At 36.5% G+C, this 19,211-nt stretch overlaps 1 protein-coding gene across 1 annotated transcript; it reads left to right on the top strand.

Annotated features, from left to right (window-relative positions):
- The first annotated feature begins 762 nt into the window (after positions 1-762).
- LOC127958541 (cathepsin Z-like) lies at positions 763-5,573 on the top strand. Its single transcript, XM_052557438.1, has 6 exons — positions 763-929; positions 2,970-3,133; positions 4,470-4,649; positions 4,754-4,904; positions 4,999-5,164; positions 5,246-5,573. The coding sequence occupies exons 1-6, from the start codon at positions 811-813 to the stop codon at positions 5,369-5,371; spliced, it is 906 nt and encodes a 301-aa protein (XP_052413398.1). The 5' UTR covers positions 763-810; the 3' UTR covers positions 5,372-5,573.
- Positions 5,574-19,211: the final 13,638 nt, after the last annotated feature.

Here is a 19,211-nt window from a genome sequence, read left to right as displayed (position 1 = left end):
GTACTTAAGTAAACATTTTCAGTACTCTTTCCACCACTGCTTAGTGTGGCGACATTTTCACGCCTCTAAACGTGATGATGAACTCAAATTTCAAATAATGTTGAATTATTTTGTTTTGTGCATATCAATCATCAAGTTGCCATTATCTGGCACATACACCAATGAACAGAGATCTAAGCTTTCATAAAATTCAGTCTTATTGCATTAAGACACTCAGAATAGTCAAGTATCATTAAATGAGTCTCACTTCAAACAAAACAAAATTGTGTCCGGGCATTAGACTTTTCATACTTAATATTGTTTTAACCAGTGACATCTAATCAAATGCAATATCTCTGAATCAATTATTATAATATAATACTCTAAAATTATTTGTATGAAATATCATTCAAACCAAATGTTTTGGGTTCTTTTTTTATCTGTGGACCATGTTTTAATATCAAACAGTCAATACGTGTTTTAATATCAAACAGTCAATACAGTAAATCAAATATCAATACAGTTTTGTCGTGCATTATCTTATTTGACAAGAATAAAAATGCAATTTTGTTTAGTAAATTAATTGTTATATTACATTATATTATATTATAAAAGATTAGCCCAAACTAGCCCCAGTCTCACCTATAATGTACTATCAATTATAAGGTATTTTGAGGACAGAAAATGTCTGTCAAACATAACAGTGTTTTTCTTAGAGGATGTCCTATAAGAGAGTTAGTTTCGATTTTTTCTCCACACCTCCATGCAGACACAAGAATAAAACTGCAGTGCAGACTTGTGTGATGATCATATGAGTGCCTGAGATTCAACATGTTTCATCTGCTGTTCTTTTATCTGTTTACTGTGTCAGATGTTTTCGCCGGACGTTTTTTTAATGAGAATGAGCCCTGCTACAAACCCCAGCCGAGAAGAGACCTACAAGGAGTCAAGTATGTTGAACTATAATTTTTTCCTGAGTAGTGGTTGAAATGCAACGCTAGGGCTGGGTCTCAAATCTAGTGAGCCGTCTACCCAGGTAGCAGTTTTGGGTATCAGATTTTTGTTCATACCTGGGTACCAAAATTCTTACTTTGAATTTGCTAAGAAATTAAATACACTGATGAAAATAATTTGTATTCTGTACTATTTTTCCTATATTTCTCCAATGCCAATGTTATGATCTGTTTATACATATAATAAACATTTTATTTAAATTTTTATCACAGGATAAAGCAGACAATATATTTTATAGGCATCTGTAATAAATGCTATGTTAGCCCTGCATCATCCAGATACTTTATTTATTACCTGGAGATGACTGGTTGCAATCGTGCACGTATTCTCTTCACATTTTTTAATTAAGCTCTGTTATAGCGATTGCTGGATGCCTTTATCAATATAGTGATTTCCTAGCACGTCCTAATCTGTTAGTCCATTTTGGACTTTCTGCAAGGGTGCGCCCTACGGCTTCAAGTATGATAATTGAATAATGTTATGCACACTGGGATTTTTTATAGAAAGATTAAAAATACAGGAGAAATACAGGAAAATATTTCAACTGGACGATAGTGGGATAGAATGGTAAAATACGGGAGAATCATTGGGAAAACGGGAGGGTTGACAGGTATGCAGGGGAGTGACACACACTTCTGAGGCTAAAAAATACTGTCTAGGAAGCCACGTCTGGTTTTTACTAGTAGGTTTTAATAGGTTAACTTACTTTCTTAATAACTGCCCTAAAAAGATCAAATTAAATAAGTAATGGGTATCTTCTAGTCTGGGTTTTTAAGTTTATAAGCAAAAATAAATGTTAATATCATGCTGAGAAAATGCAAATAACATTTTGAAGTTATTTCCTGTACTTTTCTTTTTGCTAATACATTTTCTGTTATTCATCATTTATTTATAGCTAGTTCATGTAACATTGTGTTCTGGCATCTGTTAGATTTTAGCAAAGCTTAGCTTAGTGTGTTCCTGTAGCTCAACTGGTAGAGCAATGCGCTAGCAAGCAAGCGCAAGGTTGGGGGTTCGATTCCCCGGGAACACATGATATGTAAAAATTGATAGCCTGAATGCACTGTAAGTCGCTTTGGATAAAAGTGTCTGCTAAATGCATAAATTTAATTTAATTTAATGGGATATATATATATATATATATATATATATATATATATATATATATATATATATATATTTCCAGTGTAATGCATGAATAATTTTTTTCCCATTATTTGGCCATGTCATTTACTGTATTTTCCAGACTATAAGTCACACTTTTTTCCATAGTTTGGCTGTTGCTGTGACTTATAGTCAGGTGCGACTTATTTTTCAAAATTAATTTGACATGAACCAAGAGAAATGAACCAAGAGAAAACATTACCGTCTACAGCCGCGAGAGGGCGCTCTATGCTGCTCTGTGCTCCTGTAGTCTACCACTGAGCAGAATAGAGCGCCCTCTCACGGTTATAGACGGTAAGGTTTTCTCTTGGTTCTTGGTCTTAAATAAATCCAACTTATAGTCCAGTGCGACTTATATATGTTTTTTTCCTCATCATGACGTATTTTTGGACTGATGCGACTTATACTCAGGTGCGACTTATAGTCAGAAAAATACGGTACATTTTTTTGGTTCCAATGTCGCCCAGTGTATTGCAGGTGACTCACATTATGGCAATTTGGTACACTAAATTATTAAGAGAAAAACACAGCAGAGTTGTGAAAAGGTAGCAATCATGAGACCATTTGACACCTGCTTCATTTACTCTTATATATGTCACACCCTCAAAGTTAATTTCCCATTTTTTTGGTTGTTAACTGAAGAACAGATAGCCTTGCATGGGTTATTTTTATGAAGTTTCCTTCATGGCCTATTGCTGCTTGCTGTGAATGCCTTTTTCGTGTTTTTTTTTTGTGGTCCTTGAAGAGAGAACTGGATTTGCGGCCAAACAGAATATGCAGATGCTTAAAAAACTTTTTCTTATTTTCTTCAGGACTGGGTCACGTCCTTATGAATCTATGAATTTAAAAGACCTTCCCAAAGTGTGGGACTGGAGAAACATCAACGGTGTCAACTACGTCAGCACCACACGCAACCAACACATACCAAAATACTGTGGCTCCTGCTGGGCGCATGGAAGTACTAGTGCTTTGGCAGGTGAGGGAAAATATTATGGGGTTTGTCACACGCGGAAGTTGTCACAAACCATTTTTTTTGTGTGTGAATCACAATTTTCAGACATTTTTGACAAATATCTATTTTTGTGTTCTATAAGTAAAATGGGATTTACATATATATATATATATATATATATATATATCATATATATATATCAAGAATGATTTTTGCAAATTTAGAATGATTCGATTCGATTATAACGATTCGATTCTGCATTCATTAAGTGCATTCACATGATTATTTCAATGCTTCCCCTAAATTCTTTAAATGCTGGGCAAATTACACCAGCCTTTATGGTATAAAGGTAAAAAAAAAAAAACTTTTGTCCATTGTTAGATGCTAGTTAAATGATGCTATGGCATGACATGGCGTAAAAATGTATGTAAGCCAAGATTTCAAAAAAGAACTTTAAAAGTATTATGTATAAGCTTACATTTTGTCACACCACGGGCATAGCCATCACTCATCATCCATCCATTCAATAAATATGCAGCTTTCGACTGCTCAGGTAACGCCGTCGGTAAGATGCAGAGAGCCATTGACAAACTACAGTAAAGTAAAGCTACTTCACTTTAGTATTACTGACCATGAGTCCTAAAGGATAGATCACACATCAGCTGCGTCAGAGACGAACGGAGCGTGAGCACAACCCTGTGACAGTCTCAGGCGGTAATAGTGGAGCGCGCGAAGGATAGATGCGAGGCATGAACACTGTTCAAGGTCTCCATTAATTTGTGTGTGTACTAATTTAATGTGCATATATTTTGACAGCACTGAATAGCTATAGAAATCATGATTCATTCTATTCTTAGCATTTTAAATCGATTACTGTCCGAGATTGGCGAAGAACGATTCAAAAATCATGTTTCAAGATCGATGCATATGCATTGTCGGGTTTGTAATCGATGCATCAAGAAAACAAGTGAATTCTTACACACCTAATAAATATATATAGTACCATAAATGATATGTAGTTTTAAATGCATCTAATTCCTTTGGACCTTGTTGATAGATTATATATACAAACACTTTTATTACACTTAATTTTTCATTTGACCACAGGACCTTGATAATCAATATTTTCTGAAGTTGAAGCACCTCTTTTGACTAACACTTAATTTTTGACTCTTTTTGATGTCAAAAATCACATAAATTAAAATAAATAAATCCGCTCATATATATCTTTTTATTTGACGGCTTGACCGTGAAGCACGTCTTTTTTACTAAAACTTTTTTATAAAAGAAAAAATAAATGAATGCTGAAGTAATCTTTACTTGAAAAGTTAAATGCTGAAGTTCCTCTTTTTCTTCTTAGATCGTATCAACATCAAGCGGAAAGCAGCATGGCCGTCTGCCTATCTCTCTGTCCAGAACGTGATTGACTGTAGCGACGCAGGTACCTGCCATGGTGGAGATCATTCTGGTGTTTGGAAATATGCACACATAAAAGGCATTCCTGATGAAACATGCAACAACTATCAAGCCATAGATCAGGGTACGAATTTTGTTTGGTAGAGCATCTGGTGGCTTTCTTGCATGGACATTTGTATTGCATTAGTGTGTATCTTGTGTGTTTTTTTTTTGTTTTGTTTTTTTCAGACTGTAGCTACTTCAATCAGTGTGGAACCTGCACAACCTTTGGCAAGTGTAACGAAGTAAAGAACTTCACTCTCTGGAAAGTCGGAGACTACAACTCAGTTACAGGGCTGGACCATATAAAAGCTGAGATCTATTCTGGAGGACCCATCAGGTATTCAGCATGTTCTGGTATGCAAATGGTTAGGGATTTGTCTTACTTTTAATATTTGTCTTATGTTTGGTGATTTTTGATACTTTGACTTTAGTTGTGGGATCATGGCAACAGCCAAGCTGGATGCGTATACAGGTGGTTTGTACTCTGAGTACGTACAGACTATCGAAATAAACCACATTGTATCTGTAGCCGGTTGGGGTGTTGATGAGAATGGAGTAGAGTACTGGGTTGTCCGTAATTCTTGGGGAGAGCCTTGGGTAAGCAGAATCTGAAAAGTTACAGTAGCCCTCTGAACAAATGAAGGTGTTGAATACATGTTCTGCTCTTTTGTTATTTAGGGAGAAAAAGGCTGGCTCAGAATAGTAACCAGTGCATACAAGGAGGGTAGTGGGGACGAGTACAACCTCGGCATCGAACTTGACTGCATGTATGGAGACCCCATCCTACCCCCAATCTACCTGTAGATGGCTGTGACATTCTTCACAGAGAAAACACATTAGATTAGATTGTCAAACCATGTCAACACGTGCAGCCATGGATTGTTTTTCAATCACACTCTTCAATAAAAGTTCTACTTTGTGTCATTTTATCATGGGTATTTTGGGATTTTGCTTTTAGTTTAAACTGAGTGGAATGATACATTAAAGTTAATTACCAACATTTAAACTGTCTTTGTATTTAGTTCTAGCAGCCGAGGACCACGTCTATGCATTTAACAAATTTTTTAGTTAATTTATATTGAAAATATTTTGAAGAAACATATACAGTTGTAAAGCTTGATTTTGTGTGTGTGTGTGTGTGTGTGTGTGTGTGTAAAGCTGTTACCAGTCTCTGAACGCCATCAATATAGTAAACATTCCCTTAGCCCCTACGGAAATTAACCATGTTTTTGTTACAAAAACAATAACAATACTTAACTATGGTGCGTGTATGGTTACAAAACATGGTAATCAATATGCCAACATATTTTTACAATAAAACAATGGTTACAAATTTGGAAGGAAGCTACTACAGGTTCTAAAGAACTTGAACCCAAAAACTGCACTACAGAAAACCTCATTAATCCTGAATTTATGTAGTTACCCACGTCTACATAAACAAAATACATTTAATCACCCCTTTAAACACTTTCTAAAATCATTGAAAATTTTAATATTGGACTGAATTGTCACAACTAAATTAAGAATTCATTAATGAGATGGACTTTATGCCAGCTTAAAGCAATACATAGGAAATGATGTTACCATCAAATATGAGAAACCATGGTAGACTGGAGTAAATGACTGAAACCTGTTGTCATGCACGTGTTTGCCATAGCTTTTTTTATTAAAACACTATACTTAAGTTTAACTTTAAATGACATCAATCAATACATCAAAACACCAATGTGTTTCCTGCAGCCAAAAAACAGTCCTGGGAACAAAATCCTGTGCAAGCATTTGAGTAAAAGCCCAGAAGTTCACCACGCCGGCCTGTTCCCCTGTACCCTGATGGGTATGATTTGAAAAGGGCTCTCCACTCCAAGCATTCCCTGATGCAGTACATCTGTCGGAACTCCAGAGAAATTGTCAAATATGCAGAGTCACCCATTGACAATAACTTTAAGGATTTCCAGGGGAAGCTGTTGAAACAAAAACATATTTATACTTGTATATAAAAGTTATTAAACAAATAAATATATAATACAGACAACCTTGGTTTAGACAAACCTGATAGATTGTTGTCACAACTGCAGAAAGAAAAAAAAGATAATTTTTATAATACTACTAATAAAATATTAATATATACAGTACTTTGCATAAGTCTTAGGCATGTTAGTATTTTCAAAATGGTTTTAAGCCAATTATTTATATATTCTGCTGTAGTGTCAGTAGGAAATATCGATTAACATTTCCAAACATTAATTTTGCCATTCATTTTAATAATCCAGTAATATTTGTATATACAAGGAGTCTGACAACAGCCGGTATGAACCAAATGGAGATCTTCTGCATTGAATATAAATATTTCTGTCTTATATGGTGAACAGAATCAACATTGGATCGCAACCAGAAGTTATTTCAAACACTCGCTGCTGTCTGAAAGTGAGTTAAGCTGAAATATTTTTACATTTCTTTAAGGCTGATGTTAGGTGATATACATGGATATGAAATGATCCGCAGTGCTGACCAATATAGTACTTGAACATAATCCCTTCAGTTTCATATCTAAATAACAATGTAGCTGTAACAACTAGGAAAAAACACCTCTGCATGCACACAAATATGTAATTATTAGTTCTTAATGAATGTATATGCACAAAATAACCTGCTTTGCTGGACTCTGCCTGAAGATGTTGCCTTTTGATTGGCGAAGTTCCTGTCCTCAGTGGTTGAGCACTAAAAGAACAAATGTCAAGAGGTAGGTATATTGGTAGATATATAGTACAGAGTAATGTTTCATGTAGGAACATTCAAACAGCTACATACATTTGCGGAGAGAAGTTGTCCTGGAGAACAGCACACCACCACTTCCTGATCAGAGGCATGTCATCCTGAAAAAAAAAAAAATATAAATAATAATAATAATAATAATAATAATAATAATAATTATTATTATTATTATACACACAATAATTATGTACGTCTGTTCAAATAACTTGAAAAAATGTAAATGACATAAGAACACAAAGAACAATAAAATAAGCAGGTTATTTATTAACTGTAACTATTCAAATGTAACCTACCATCAGTATGTAAATCCCACAGTTGCTCCCACCCATCTGCTTCGGGATTCCCTGTAAAGTATGGATTAAAACAAGCACATAATTTTAGTTTAACAGATTACTATCGGATCAATTATAGTAAATTTTATAATTTATGTAATGAAATAGACTTTTGTTTGCCTTTAAATAAAACGTTTCACTTCAAATGTATTGGCAGTTTTCTCCATCCACTCTCGGCTGTCAATGAGTTTAGCAATGCTCCTGTAAAGAAAAAGGATGTCCAACATTTTAGGGATATAGTCCTAAATATCAATTAACCTATTTATATCTCATTTTCAAACAATGTCATCTGTGAATTGTTGATACATAACTGTTCATGCACGTCACTGAAATTGCAATGAACAAAATAAAAGTTCATGAACAATAACAAAAAAAGAAAAAAAAAAAGAAAGATTACAGTTTAAAACAGAACCACTTTAATCTCTGAACACATTCTGAACATTTCTATAACCTGAATGTGTCAATGTATGGTTCAAATCCTGCTTGTTGCATAGAGTTGAGAAAATAAATGTATTGTGTCTTTGGTTTCATTATCTGTAAAATGCACATGCAGTGCTCTACACAAACATCTCTGTCATGGTTTATGCAATTTAATGCCAATGTGGAACTAAACTTAATTCAACAGCACATTGTTTAGTATTGGATAAAGGTAAAATTACAATACTGTTTAACCTAGTTCTCTTATGAATTCTATGGCGGGAGAGAGGGAGAGGGAGAGAGAGAGAGAGAGAGAGAGAGAGAGAGAGAGAGAGAGAGAGAGAGAGAGAGAGAGAGAGAGAGAGATTTTAACAAAACTTTTATTACAACACAGTGTACAAGACATTACCTAGTATTTACCATACCAGACTTTTACACCAAAGTATAAATGTACAAAATAAAAAAAATAAAAAATAAAAAAAAATAAAAATAAAAATCACAGCACAAAAATCAATTCGCCTTCAAAAACAGAGCACAGAGCCTCCTTGTAGCACCAAATACATTCAAATGTAACAAAATCATCAATAGACTTATAATATAAAAAATCTACCATAACTCTTGACTTCACCAGGTTAGAAAACAAGGCAACCATATTTTGATTAAGATTCTGTTCTATTTTCTTTTTCCTACTTAAATAAATGGCCAGCTTGGCTTGGCCTAGAACAAAATTCAGAAGCTGACAGACAACACTTTTTTTCCTCACATACTTGTACCCCAAAATAAACGTCTCCAGAGAAAAGGTCTCATTGCACCTCATAAAAACATCGCTTACAACTTCAAACAAAGGTTGTAGTCTACAACAATTCATGAACACATGAAAAATGGTTTCTCTAGTAGAGCAAAAAGGACATCCAGAGTCAACTTCAGGGTTTAAAACTGAGACAAAAGCATTAACCGCAACAGCACCATGAATGATCTTCCACTGTAAATCACCTGTTCTCTTGGTTAACGGTGGTTTATACAAAGAACTCCACTCAGGCTTTACGCCTTCGTCCAGTTTAAAAACATCACGCCAGGGAGTATCAACTCTTGCACTTAAGACATTTTTGCTAAACACTAAAACACAAGACCTGTACAAAGATTTACCAGCACTTAAAAAAAAGTATTTACACAGAGATGCAGATTTTTTTTAAAAAGGGGGAAATAATCCCTTCAACATTTATAGCCAAAGATAAACGAGGAAAGGAGTCTTTGGGATTTGCAACACAAGAACCTACACAATATTCCGTTAACAATTCCATTTCAGTTGTTTCAAGAGCAGCTTTCCATTTCATGAGCAACTGGTTAACAAGACGAATAGAACTGATTCCCAAGTGTTGAGCTAGAGCTACTTCATCCTTGAAATCTGGCCCTACAATGCTCAGTAACTGACTCAGAGTGAGAACGTCATGTCCCACCAACACTCTACTGAGTCCAGGAAAACAAGAACTGTCCATTAAATCCAACCGGGCGCCATGGATTAAAGGCTCTTCCAGTAACCAGAAAAGAGAAGGTGAGCTATCTGAAGGTGAGCTGGACAAAAAAGAGACTCCAAACTTTAAAAGTATTCTTATAAAAATTGGCAACTTAGAGGTGTCCAGTTTTAGGGGATCCATTAGGAAAAGTGCTTTGTCAAGTCCCAAACCTGCAAAGCTCCATAGAATCAGGCATGAAACAGCGCGGCAGTTACAGTCTGAAGGTCCATCCAGCAGTCTTTGCACAAACTGCAACCGAAAGGCTGCAATCCTGCTTTGAAGATGCATTAGTCCTTGTCCACCCTCCTCCTTAGGCAAAAACAATACATTTTGTGAAACCCAGTGTAACCTATCCCAAAAAAAGTTCACCATGAGAGTCTGAATTTTTAAAAGCAATTGCAAAGGAGGATCTACACAGGCAAACCTATGCCATAAGGAAGACGCCACCAAGTTGTTAACAATTAAAACGCGTCCTCTATATGATAATTTTGGAGACAAATGCTTCCACTTGTCTAGGCGTCCTTTGACTTTTTCAATTAAACCTTCCCAGTTTTTCTTTACTACTGTCTCCTCACCCAGAAAACCCCCCAAATATCTAAATCCTTCTTTTCCCCACTGTAAACCAGAAGGGAGTTGTGGTTTTCCACCTTCCCAGCTTCCTATCAGAAGGGCTTCACTCTTATCCCAGTTTACATTAGCGGAAGACAATGTTTTAAAATCTCCAAGCAATTCGAATAAACCTGCACATCACTTTGCTTACTAATCATTACTACTAAATCATCAGCATACGTTGATAATGAAAAGTTGCAATTACACGATGGCAAAGAAATACCCTCTAGTTTCAACCTAATTTGTTGTAATAAAGGCTCTATGGCCAAAGAATAGAGCATACCAGAAAGGGAGCACCCCTGTCTAATACCTCTGCAGGCTTTAAAAGGAGCACACAAACCACCGTTAACCTTGAGAATGCTCTGAACGTCTCTATAGAGAACTTTCACCTGATCTATAAAGGTTTTGCAAAAACCAAAGGCTTCCAGAACTCTCCATAAATAAGTGTGCTCAACGCGATCAAAAGCTTTCTCTTGATCTAATGATATAAGGCCATAATCTAGATTTAGCCTCTTAGAGACATCAAGAAGGTCACGAATCAGAAAAACATTATCAAAAATTGACCTCCCGGGGACGCAGTATGTCTGATCAGGATGAATTACCTGGTCCATAACCTCTGCCAATCGATTTGCTAAGACCTTAGAGAGCAGCTTGTAGTCGCCACACAGGAGGGAGACCGGTCGCCAGCACCTGATGTCCGTCAGATCACCCTTCTTGGGTAGGAGAGTCAGGACCGCTCTGCGGCAACTCAATGGCAGAAACCCTCCGGCTAATCTGTCATTCAGTACCTCTAGCAAGTCCTCTCCAATCTCTGACCAAAGGGACTTATAAACGTCAACAGGCAGACCATCAATCCCTGGTGCTTTTCCCAACGCCATACCTTGGAGGGCTTTAACCAGTTCCTCCATGGTCACAGCACCTGAGATCTTTGCGTTGACTTCCTCCGCCACTTGAGGAAGATTTAAAAAAAAAAGCACTGTCACACCTATAATCTGGACTCAGTTCATTTTTATATAAAGACTCAAAATTAGCTGCTCTCTTACGGATATCCTTAGGGTCAGTCAACAATGCTCCAGATTCAGAACGTAAGGCATGAATAACTCTATTCTGCCCATTTTTCTTTTCCAAGCTAAAGAAAAACCTTGATGGTACATCCATTTCATTTATGCTTAGAAAACGTGACCTGACCAGAGCACCCTGCGTTTTAAGCCCTAAAAGGTCAGATAGCTGAGTCGTCTTATTTATTTATAAGAGACTCCACCTCAGGCAAGTAATCCAATTCTTGCAATTTTAAAATATCAGTCTCTAAGGAGCTCAAACTCAGGGTTACCTCTCTAGTGACGTTCTGAGAGTATTGTTGACATAGTTGCTTTATCTGGACTTTCCCAAAGTCCCACCATTGCTGCAGTGTTCTAAAAGAATTCTTGTTAGTTTTAAACATGCTCCTAAAATATTTAAAACTTTCCCTAAAACACTTGTCATCCAATAAAGTGGTATTTAAGTGCCAATAGGCACTCTTTGGCTTGATAGAATTTAAACAGATACCACACTGCACCATACTATGATCTGAAAGACCCGATGGAATAATAAAACAGCTCTCAACAATACTCCCATGATGTTTAAAAACATAAAACTTATCCAGTCTTGCTAAAGAAATTGTGTTACCACGAACATGAGACCAAGTGTATTGCCTTTGTTCTCCATTAAGCTGCCTCCAAATATCAATTAATTCATGTGTTTTTTTTAACTGAACAAGACGCTGACGTGAGGGTACATGAGGTTCCACAAAATTTCTGTCCAGATTAGACTCTGTGCAATTAAAATCACCACCCAAAATTAAATACTCGTCATCAGCAACATTTTGTAAGATAGAAGACAAAGAACTTAAAAAAAAAGCATTCTCTCAACAGCTGAAGTTGGTATATACACACAAATAAAAACAAAGACAACATTTTCAAAAGAGGCTCTTACTTTTAAAAGTCTACCTTTAATAACCTCTTCAACCTGATAAGAGTGTGGGCTGAAACCCTTAGCGAAGAGAACAGCGACTCCACCACTAATTGTGGTATTGTGACTTAGAACAGCAACCCCATTCCATTCCACTGCCCAATCAGCAGCATTAATAACATCAGTATGTGTCTCTTGTAACAGCATAACATCAATTTTTTTTCTGATTAATTATTTCAAATAATGCTGCTCTTTTATACATATCTCTGGCACAATTCACATTCAGAGTAGCAACATTAACGTGACACATGCTTAAAGAAAAGAAAAAAAAGAAAAACAATGTCCACAAAAAAACCCCACTAAAAGCCATGGAATTAGGTTTCCCCCCTATCCTCATTACTACGCTCAGAGTTAAGTTTCCTCACAATTTTTTTTTACCTGTAGACCTCTTTATTTGTAAAGGATCCCTCCATCATGAAAGCCTTAGTATTCTCAACAAACTGCTCTGTATTAGGAAAAAAAATCATCAATGCACACACCCCTCTTATTCTTAGTAGCTCTAAGAAACAGTTTAATATCATCAACCTCGTAATGACCAGAAAAATCACTCTGAGAAAGACAAACACTTGAATCAGATGATGTACTATCACTTTCCGTATCTTCATACAACTCACTTTTATCTGATTTTTTTGCGTGTCTATCAATCCCAGTTCTACCAGGCTTCCTCCTCTTTAACGGGACTTTAAAATCTGCCTGCACTGTTTCCATTGGAATGATGTCACCTACGCTCTCCACAGCAGGCTGCAGCTCAACATCGAGAGCATCGTTTAAATGCTTCTCCGTCTCAATAACGGCACCCCCCTCCTGAACATTAGACACAACTAATGTAACATCAGTAACTGTGCTTTCAGGCGCAGGTTCTTCAGTTACAGCGATCGCAGGAACACCATCACTTCTATCCTCTGAGACGTGTAAACCTGTCGCTGACCCACCCGGAGTCTCGTCAACTGGCTCCGTTTCAGCACTAACGACATCGCTTCTGACGTCACCACCACCTGACATATTGGTTGAATTTTTCCCGGGACAATCACGAATTAAATGATTAGTTTGTCCACAACTAAAACATCTCATGTTTCCCGATGTCACGTAAATGATGTAATCATAGTCATCCGCCCGAAAGTGCAAAGACAGATCCATATCAGCATCATCATTCACTACCATGTAGACGAACCGCCTAAATGAAACGACATGCTTCAATAAAGGCGATCCACCACCGATAGGGATCTTTTTAAATTCCATAGCGAGACAAAGCCTTACCTAGTATCTCATCACTTAAAAACGGCGGTACATTAGATAGCTTGACTTTCTTTGAAGGTGTTGACAGCGGAAGTACAGCATTAACCCAGCTAACAATTTTTGGTTCCCAGAACGTTAGTTTTTGGTTCCCAGAACGTTAGTTTTTGGTTCCCAGAAAGTTTTCTGAATGTTAGTGTTTGGTTCACAGAACGTTCTCAGAACGTTAGTATTTGGTTCCCAGAATGTTCTCAGAATGTTAGTGTTTGCTTCACAGAACGTTCTCAGAACGTTAGTTTTTGGTTCCCAGAACGTTATTTTTTATGGTTTGTTTTTGGTTTGCCATGAAAGTTTTATTAATCCCAGAACGTTATTTCTAGCATTCAACTAACAATTTAATTTACTTTAATAACATATGACTGTATAGAAATAATCAACATATGACTGTATAGAAATAATCAATTGTTTTGTCATTTTTTAATTGTTGATTAAAAAATAATAATAAAAACAATCATGGGGTTGTAGGCTGAGCATCACATTCAAAACATGGCAGAAAGCGAAACAAAATCAAACTAACTACTTCAAACATTTTATTATTAGTGTAATTGTAGATCCTGCACTCTTCCATCTTCACCACAGTCATCTGTAAATATAACAAAGAATAGTAATATTATAACAAATAAAAGTGATATTCTTGTTTCAATCAGTCATTGCCATTGCCTAGTACCTCAATTATAACGTAATAACAGTTTACTGCTAGATGTCACTGTTGAAGAGGGTATTCAAAGGGGAGTTTGTTGTAAAATATAGATGTCAGCGAGCAGCAAGATAAAAATTAGCGATAGATGCCATTTACACAAAGTAGGCTACATTAACTGCAAATAGCAATTGATTATTTACGCTAAAAGGGTTTTTGCAACAAAAAACCTGCCATTTTATTGGAACTTCTGGGAAACAGACCTAATATCAAGATCAATCGTACCGTTTTTACGCACTCTTACGATGCTTTTGTGAAACGCTGCATGTAGCCTTCGCTATATGTGTTAGTCACAGTAGTATCACTGGCATAGTTAATAGCAATTTCTAAATGCATTTAAATACTTGTCAGGGTTGTGACACAGGGTTGGGTCTAGTTTATTTCTTGGTTTTGTGACAGATCTTAATGTCTGGTGTTTGTGTGAGCGGACAGTCTCTTGGCTGCATGTCGTTTCATTTTGTGTGTTCTATCTTTAATTAACAAATACAGTGTTTTTAACATTTTAAATACCTATGTGGAGCGAATTTCAGGGCCTGTGATATAAGATCTTCCACTTCTGTTGACTTCATTGATTTGAAGTTCTTCTGTGTTGCTCCTAAAAATTAGATGAAATAATCTAATCAAACTACTTCAACAAATTGTCTCCGAATTGTAACTACTTTAATTGACAATCAATTTTTTTAAGGATTATGGAATTAAACTTTCCTATGATAAGAAAGCAAATCCTAAGCTCCTGGAATGCCATTTTAGTTTTCTTTCCTCTCATGCTGTAGGCACCCAGGTGTCACAAACGAGACAGGAGGCAGACAGGATGGACCGTTTGAGAGTTTTATTAGCAGAATGCTCCGAACCAGACGGGAATATCAGAGTGAGAGCGAGTATGGACCAATATCAATACAACTGAACGATCTCTGATCACAGTAAGTGGAAGTGGAATCACCGAAGGAGGACTGAAGGCAGAAGAAGACTGGCCGATCTTTGAGGGTTCTTAGAAGATTCGCGGATTCTCAGGCGAGTGTTGAGATAGAGTCTGTAAGCCATGTAATGACGAGATCAGACGGAGACTGAAGGTTGAGAGTGGGTATATAAGGGTGAGCAGTGATGAAGGATAGCAGGTGACGGTGATGAGGATGAAGAGATACAGGTGATGACAATTAATATTCAGGGGATGACGAGCGAGTGGGTGGAGGGAGTGATGATGATGGTGGTGGAATCCTGACACCAGGACTTCATTGGTGGCCACTTTACGTAGCATCTTGCGCACAGCCGCCCCTGGATTGATACCCCCGATGGAGCGTAGGTAGTTAGTCTAAAACAAACAAACAAAAAACATCGCAGTTATGTACTATAAAAACATAGAAATTAACCTAAAGGGATATTTACCCCACAAATGAGTATTGGTGTTATTTACACACCCTCACGTTTCTTTAAACCTGCATGAAGTTTTTTTAACATGAAGGAAGATATTTTAAAGAGTGGTGGTAGCCGAACAGTTTATTTTCCCCATTGACTTCCATTTTCTACACTGTGGAAGTTAACGGGGAACAGCAACTGTTTGATTACCAGCACTCTTTAAAATATTTTCATGTAAAAAAAAAAAGAAAAAACTTCATGCAGGTTTAAAGAAACATCTGTGTGAGTAAGTAACAGTTCACCCACAAATGAACAATGATTTTAAGTAAAATCATTGTAACAGCTGAAAATTATGTAATGAGTGAGCATTTTATTGTCAATGAACATTGACAGCTTATGCAAATTGCTGTATTTATTACCATCTTTAGCCTAGTCTCTTTATTTTCTAGTGAGGTGTCAAACTCTTTAAGCTCCTCTACAGTTTGACAGGGCCCATTTTCTAGAGTTTCCTCCTCTGTCTCTACCACTGGCACAGTCGCAGCTAACAGTCTTCTCTGCAGTGTGAGGATGTCTTGCTGGTTCTCACAGAGCTCTTGTAACTTCTGCAAGACTTTTGTGCGGTAGTCTAAAAAAACAAACAAACAAACAAAAAAAAAAAACATTATGGAATCCTTTCCTGAAATGTGCATGCATGTTTGTGACCGAGCTGTAAAGCTTACTCTTTGTTGCTTCTTCTGACGAGGTCTGTGGTTCTCCTAAGAGGAGGTCAGACATCTGATCTGCTGTGGCATAAAAAATACCTATGCTTCAAAATTGACATTATACACATTCATGAATTTCAATGAATTTGTTACATAACTTGTTTGGGTGGTGACAAATTTTGCAGTGAGCATGGCAATGATGCCTCTGCTGTAAATAAATAAACTTTTATTGTACAATATATAGTTTAAATGTACAATAGGTATACATGGGCAATACATTGTTTATTAACATACAAAACTTCTTACAGAATAAGTTGGGAGATCTTGGCTTTTCCTGATTGCCTGTGGAGAAGAGAGAGAAACATATTACTTTAAGTCCATTTTGGATTAAATATTGAAACACATTTTTTATATTTATATAAAACATATAGATTTCATTCTACTTACCTTTGTCTTGAGGATATGTTTTGGGCAGTTGCTGATCTGAAAATACAACAAAAATATAAAAAGATGTCTAGGTTGCTTTGAATTGTGCAAATAAAATGTAATATTACTATCTGTGTAAATTATGTAACAACTTACATTTAGGTGCAACAGGTTTCGACACCTTTTTCTTCTTTGTAATGTAATCATCTGAAATTAATGAATTTTTGTATGTTTAAATAAAAGGCAAAGTTAAAAAATGCCTTTAATTCCATGGTTCAGTCATAAAAGATAAAATATAGTTGTGAACAACTACCATCTGAAGAAATTTCTGTTTCAGATTGAAATCTCTTTGGCATTTTATGTGGCCTCTTTTTACTTGTTGTGTCCTCTGTTTCAATATGTGACGTTTCGGTAACAAGCTGGCATTTCTGGGAGGCTTTGTCATAAGAGTCTGTAAAATATACGTCAAATAATATTATAGCCCAGCCAACTTGTATATGTGGGCCCCACATGGTTTATGCTTGGGCTATGTGGTTAGGTCCCAAATATATGGTCCCAAAATGGTCATTTTATCTGGGGACAACACAACACAAATGGGGCCCATTTGGGTTTATCAAATGGGTTAGACATGGGCAAACACAATAAATCCCATGGACAGCAGGGGGAGGGAGGGAGAGGGAGGGAGGGAGAGAGAGAGAGAGAGAGAGAGAGAGAGAGAGAGACTTTGCTCCACCAACACCCCATTTCCATTCAAAATAAACAACATTATTATTATGTTGATAGTAAGTATATTCAATCACCACTCTTGACTCGACTAAAGACTTGAACAGAGTTACTATATTCACATTTTTTCCAGTATTTTTACACCGATGAGACTTTAAAATAACAAGTTTAGCTTGTCCTATTAAAAAATTAGCAAGTGTGCACTGTTGCTGCCAAGACCTTTTATATCTGCAACCCAAAATAAATAAACTGTTGGTAAATGTAAAACCCAATCTTACAATCATTTTTTCCAATATTGAAAACAGTGAGTTAAGTCTAACACACTCACGAAACATATGAAACACATTGTCAAGAGCATTACAAAAAGGACATACTGGCAAAACAGTCTCGTTAATTTTAAACACAAAAGAGTTTGTGGCTATGATACAATGTAGTATCCTCCACTGAATATCTCCACATCTCTTAGAGATAGGAGGCTTATACAGCAACCTCCATGATGGATAGATCTCATCTGAAAGAGAAAGGCACGACCTCCATTTTGTATCTGATCTATGCTTTAACTGGTCAAAATGTACAGTTTTAACACAAACATGATATAACATTTTTTCCCAATACAATGAAAAACCATAGCACTATAGCCTTTCAGCAATTTGGTCTGACTGTTATAATCAGATTTCCAGTCTTTGGGAACTAGCTTAAACTCAGGAAAGGTCTGAGAAATAAAACCATTCATAAAAACATTATTAATAAAGGAAATGAAAGTCTGAGGGAAAGATGACTTAAGATCCCCAATTAATCTCTCCACAATTCTTACTGAATTTATTCCAACTTGATCTGTAATTGCATGTACAGTTCTCCATTGGCCATTGTTTAAATCAATCAAGTCCATGACTTTTGTTACCCCAGCCTTCAAAAACTGATTGATTAAAGATGACGACACATTTGCAGATAACTGAAAAAGGGGATTAAAAAAAAGAGGTTCTGAAACACCATAATGCTCATCTTGGTGTCTCAATATCTTAAAACAATTCCAAGATTTAATCACTCCTAAATAAAAACTGAAAGGTAAAGAATGCACGTTCTCCACCAATGTCTTCTGCATTAAGAACAACTGTTTATCAAGACCAACTCCTCCAATATTCTTGAGTATATATAAACCAAACCCACCCCAAGACAAAGGATCTTGACTGTATAGAAGTTTTTGTATTGTTTGTAACCTCATTGCCAGGACTTTTGATTCCAAATGTATTAATCCCTGTCCTCCCTCTACCATAACATTGACGCAGCTAAATTGTTAATTACCAGGCATCTTCCCCTAAAAGAGAGATGTGGAAGAATCCATCGCCACTTCTGAATTCTGAGAATTACCTTGTCCGCTAATCCTTCCCAGTTCTTATCTGTATAGCTATTAGTCCCGAAATATAAACCAAGGATTCTAAAACCATCTCTGGCCCATCTGCATTGCTGCGGCAGCCTAGGGGGTCCTGTAGTCTGCCAGTCGCCCAGTAGCAAGGATGCAGATTTCTCCCAATTAATGCGTGCAGATGAAGCTAGCTGATATTTATTTAAGGAAGATATCAAACTTGTAACATCTTTTGATCCTTTTATAACTACTGTTATATCATCCGCATATGCTGTAAGTTTAACTGAACCTACACTGGGGTCACTAAGAATATTAAAACCAATTAGCTGCCTCCGAAGTGAGACTAATAAAGGCTCAATAGAAATAGCATACAGAAGTCCAGAGAGAGGACACCCTTGCCTTATTCCCCTGGACACAGAGAAAGGCCTGGATAAAGA

Source organism: Carassius gibelio, chromosome B5 (assembly GCF_023724105.1).
Source record: "Carassius gibelio isolate Cgi1373 ecotype wild population from Czech Republic chromosome B5, carGib1.2-hapl.c, whole genome shotgun sequence".
NCBI classification, from domain to species: Eukaryota; Metazoa; Chordata; class Actinopteri; order Cypriniformes; family Cyprinidae; genus Carassius; species Carassius gibelio.
The sequence above is the reverse complement of the archived record's forward strand: the minus strand, read 5'-3'. Positions and strand labels throughout refer to the sequence as shown.

What these genes read in the sequence shown, in the direction of transcription:
- LOC127958541 (XM_052557438.1), top strand. Translation starts at nt 811, where the DNA reads ATGTTTCATCTGCTGTTCTTTTATCTGTTTACTGTGTCAGATGTTTTC. An exon ending in CTATCAAGCCATAGATCAGG is followed by an intron (nt 4,650 to 4,753) that starts GTACGAATTTTG and finishes TGTTTTTTTCAG; the next exon opens with ACTGTAGCTACTTCAATCAG. An exon ending in ATTCTTGGGGAGAGCCTTGG is followed by an intron (nt 5,165 to 5,245) that starts GTAAGCAGAATC and finishes TTTGTTATTTAG; the next exon opens with GGAGAAAAAGGCTGGCTCAG.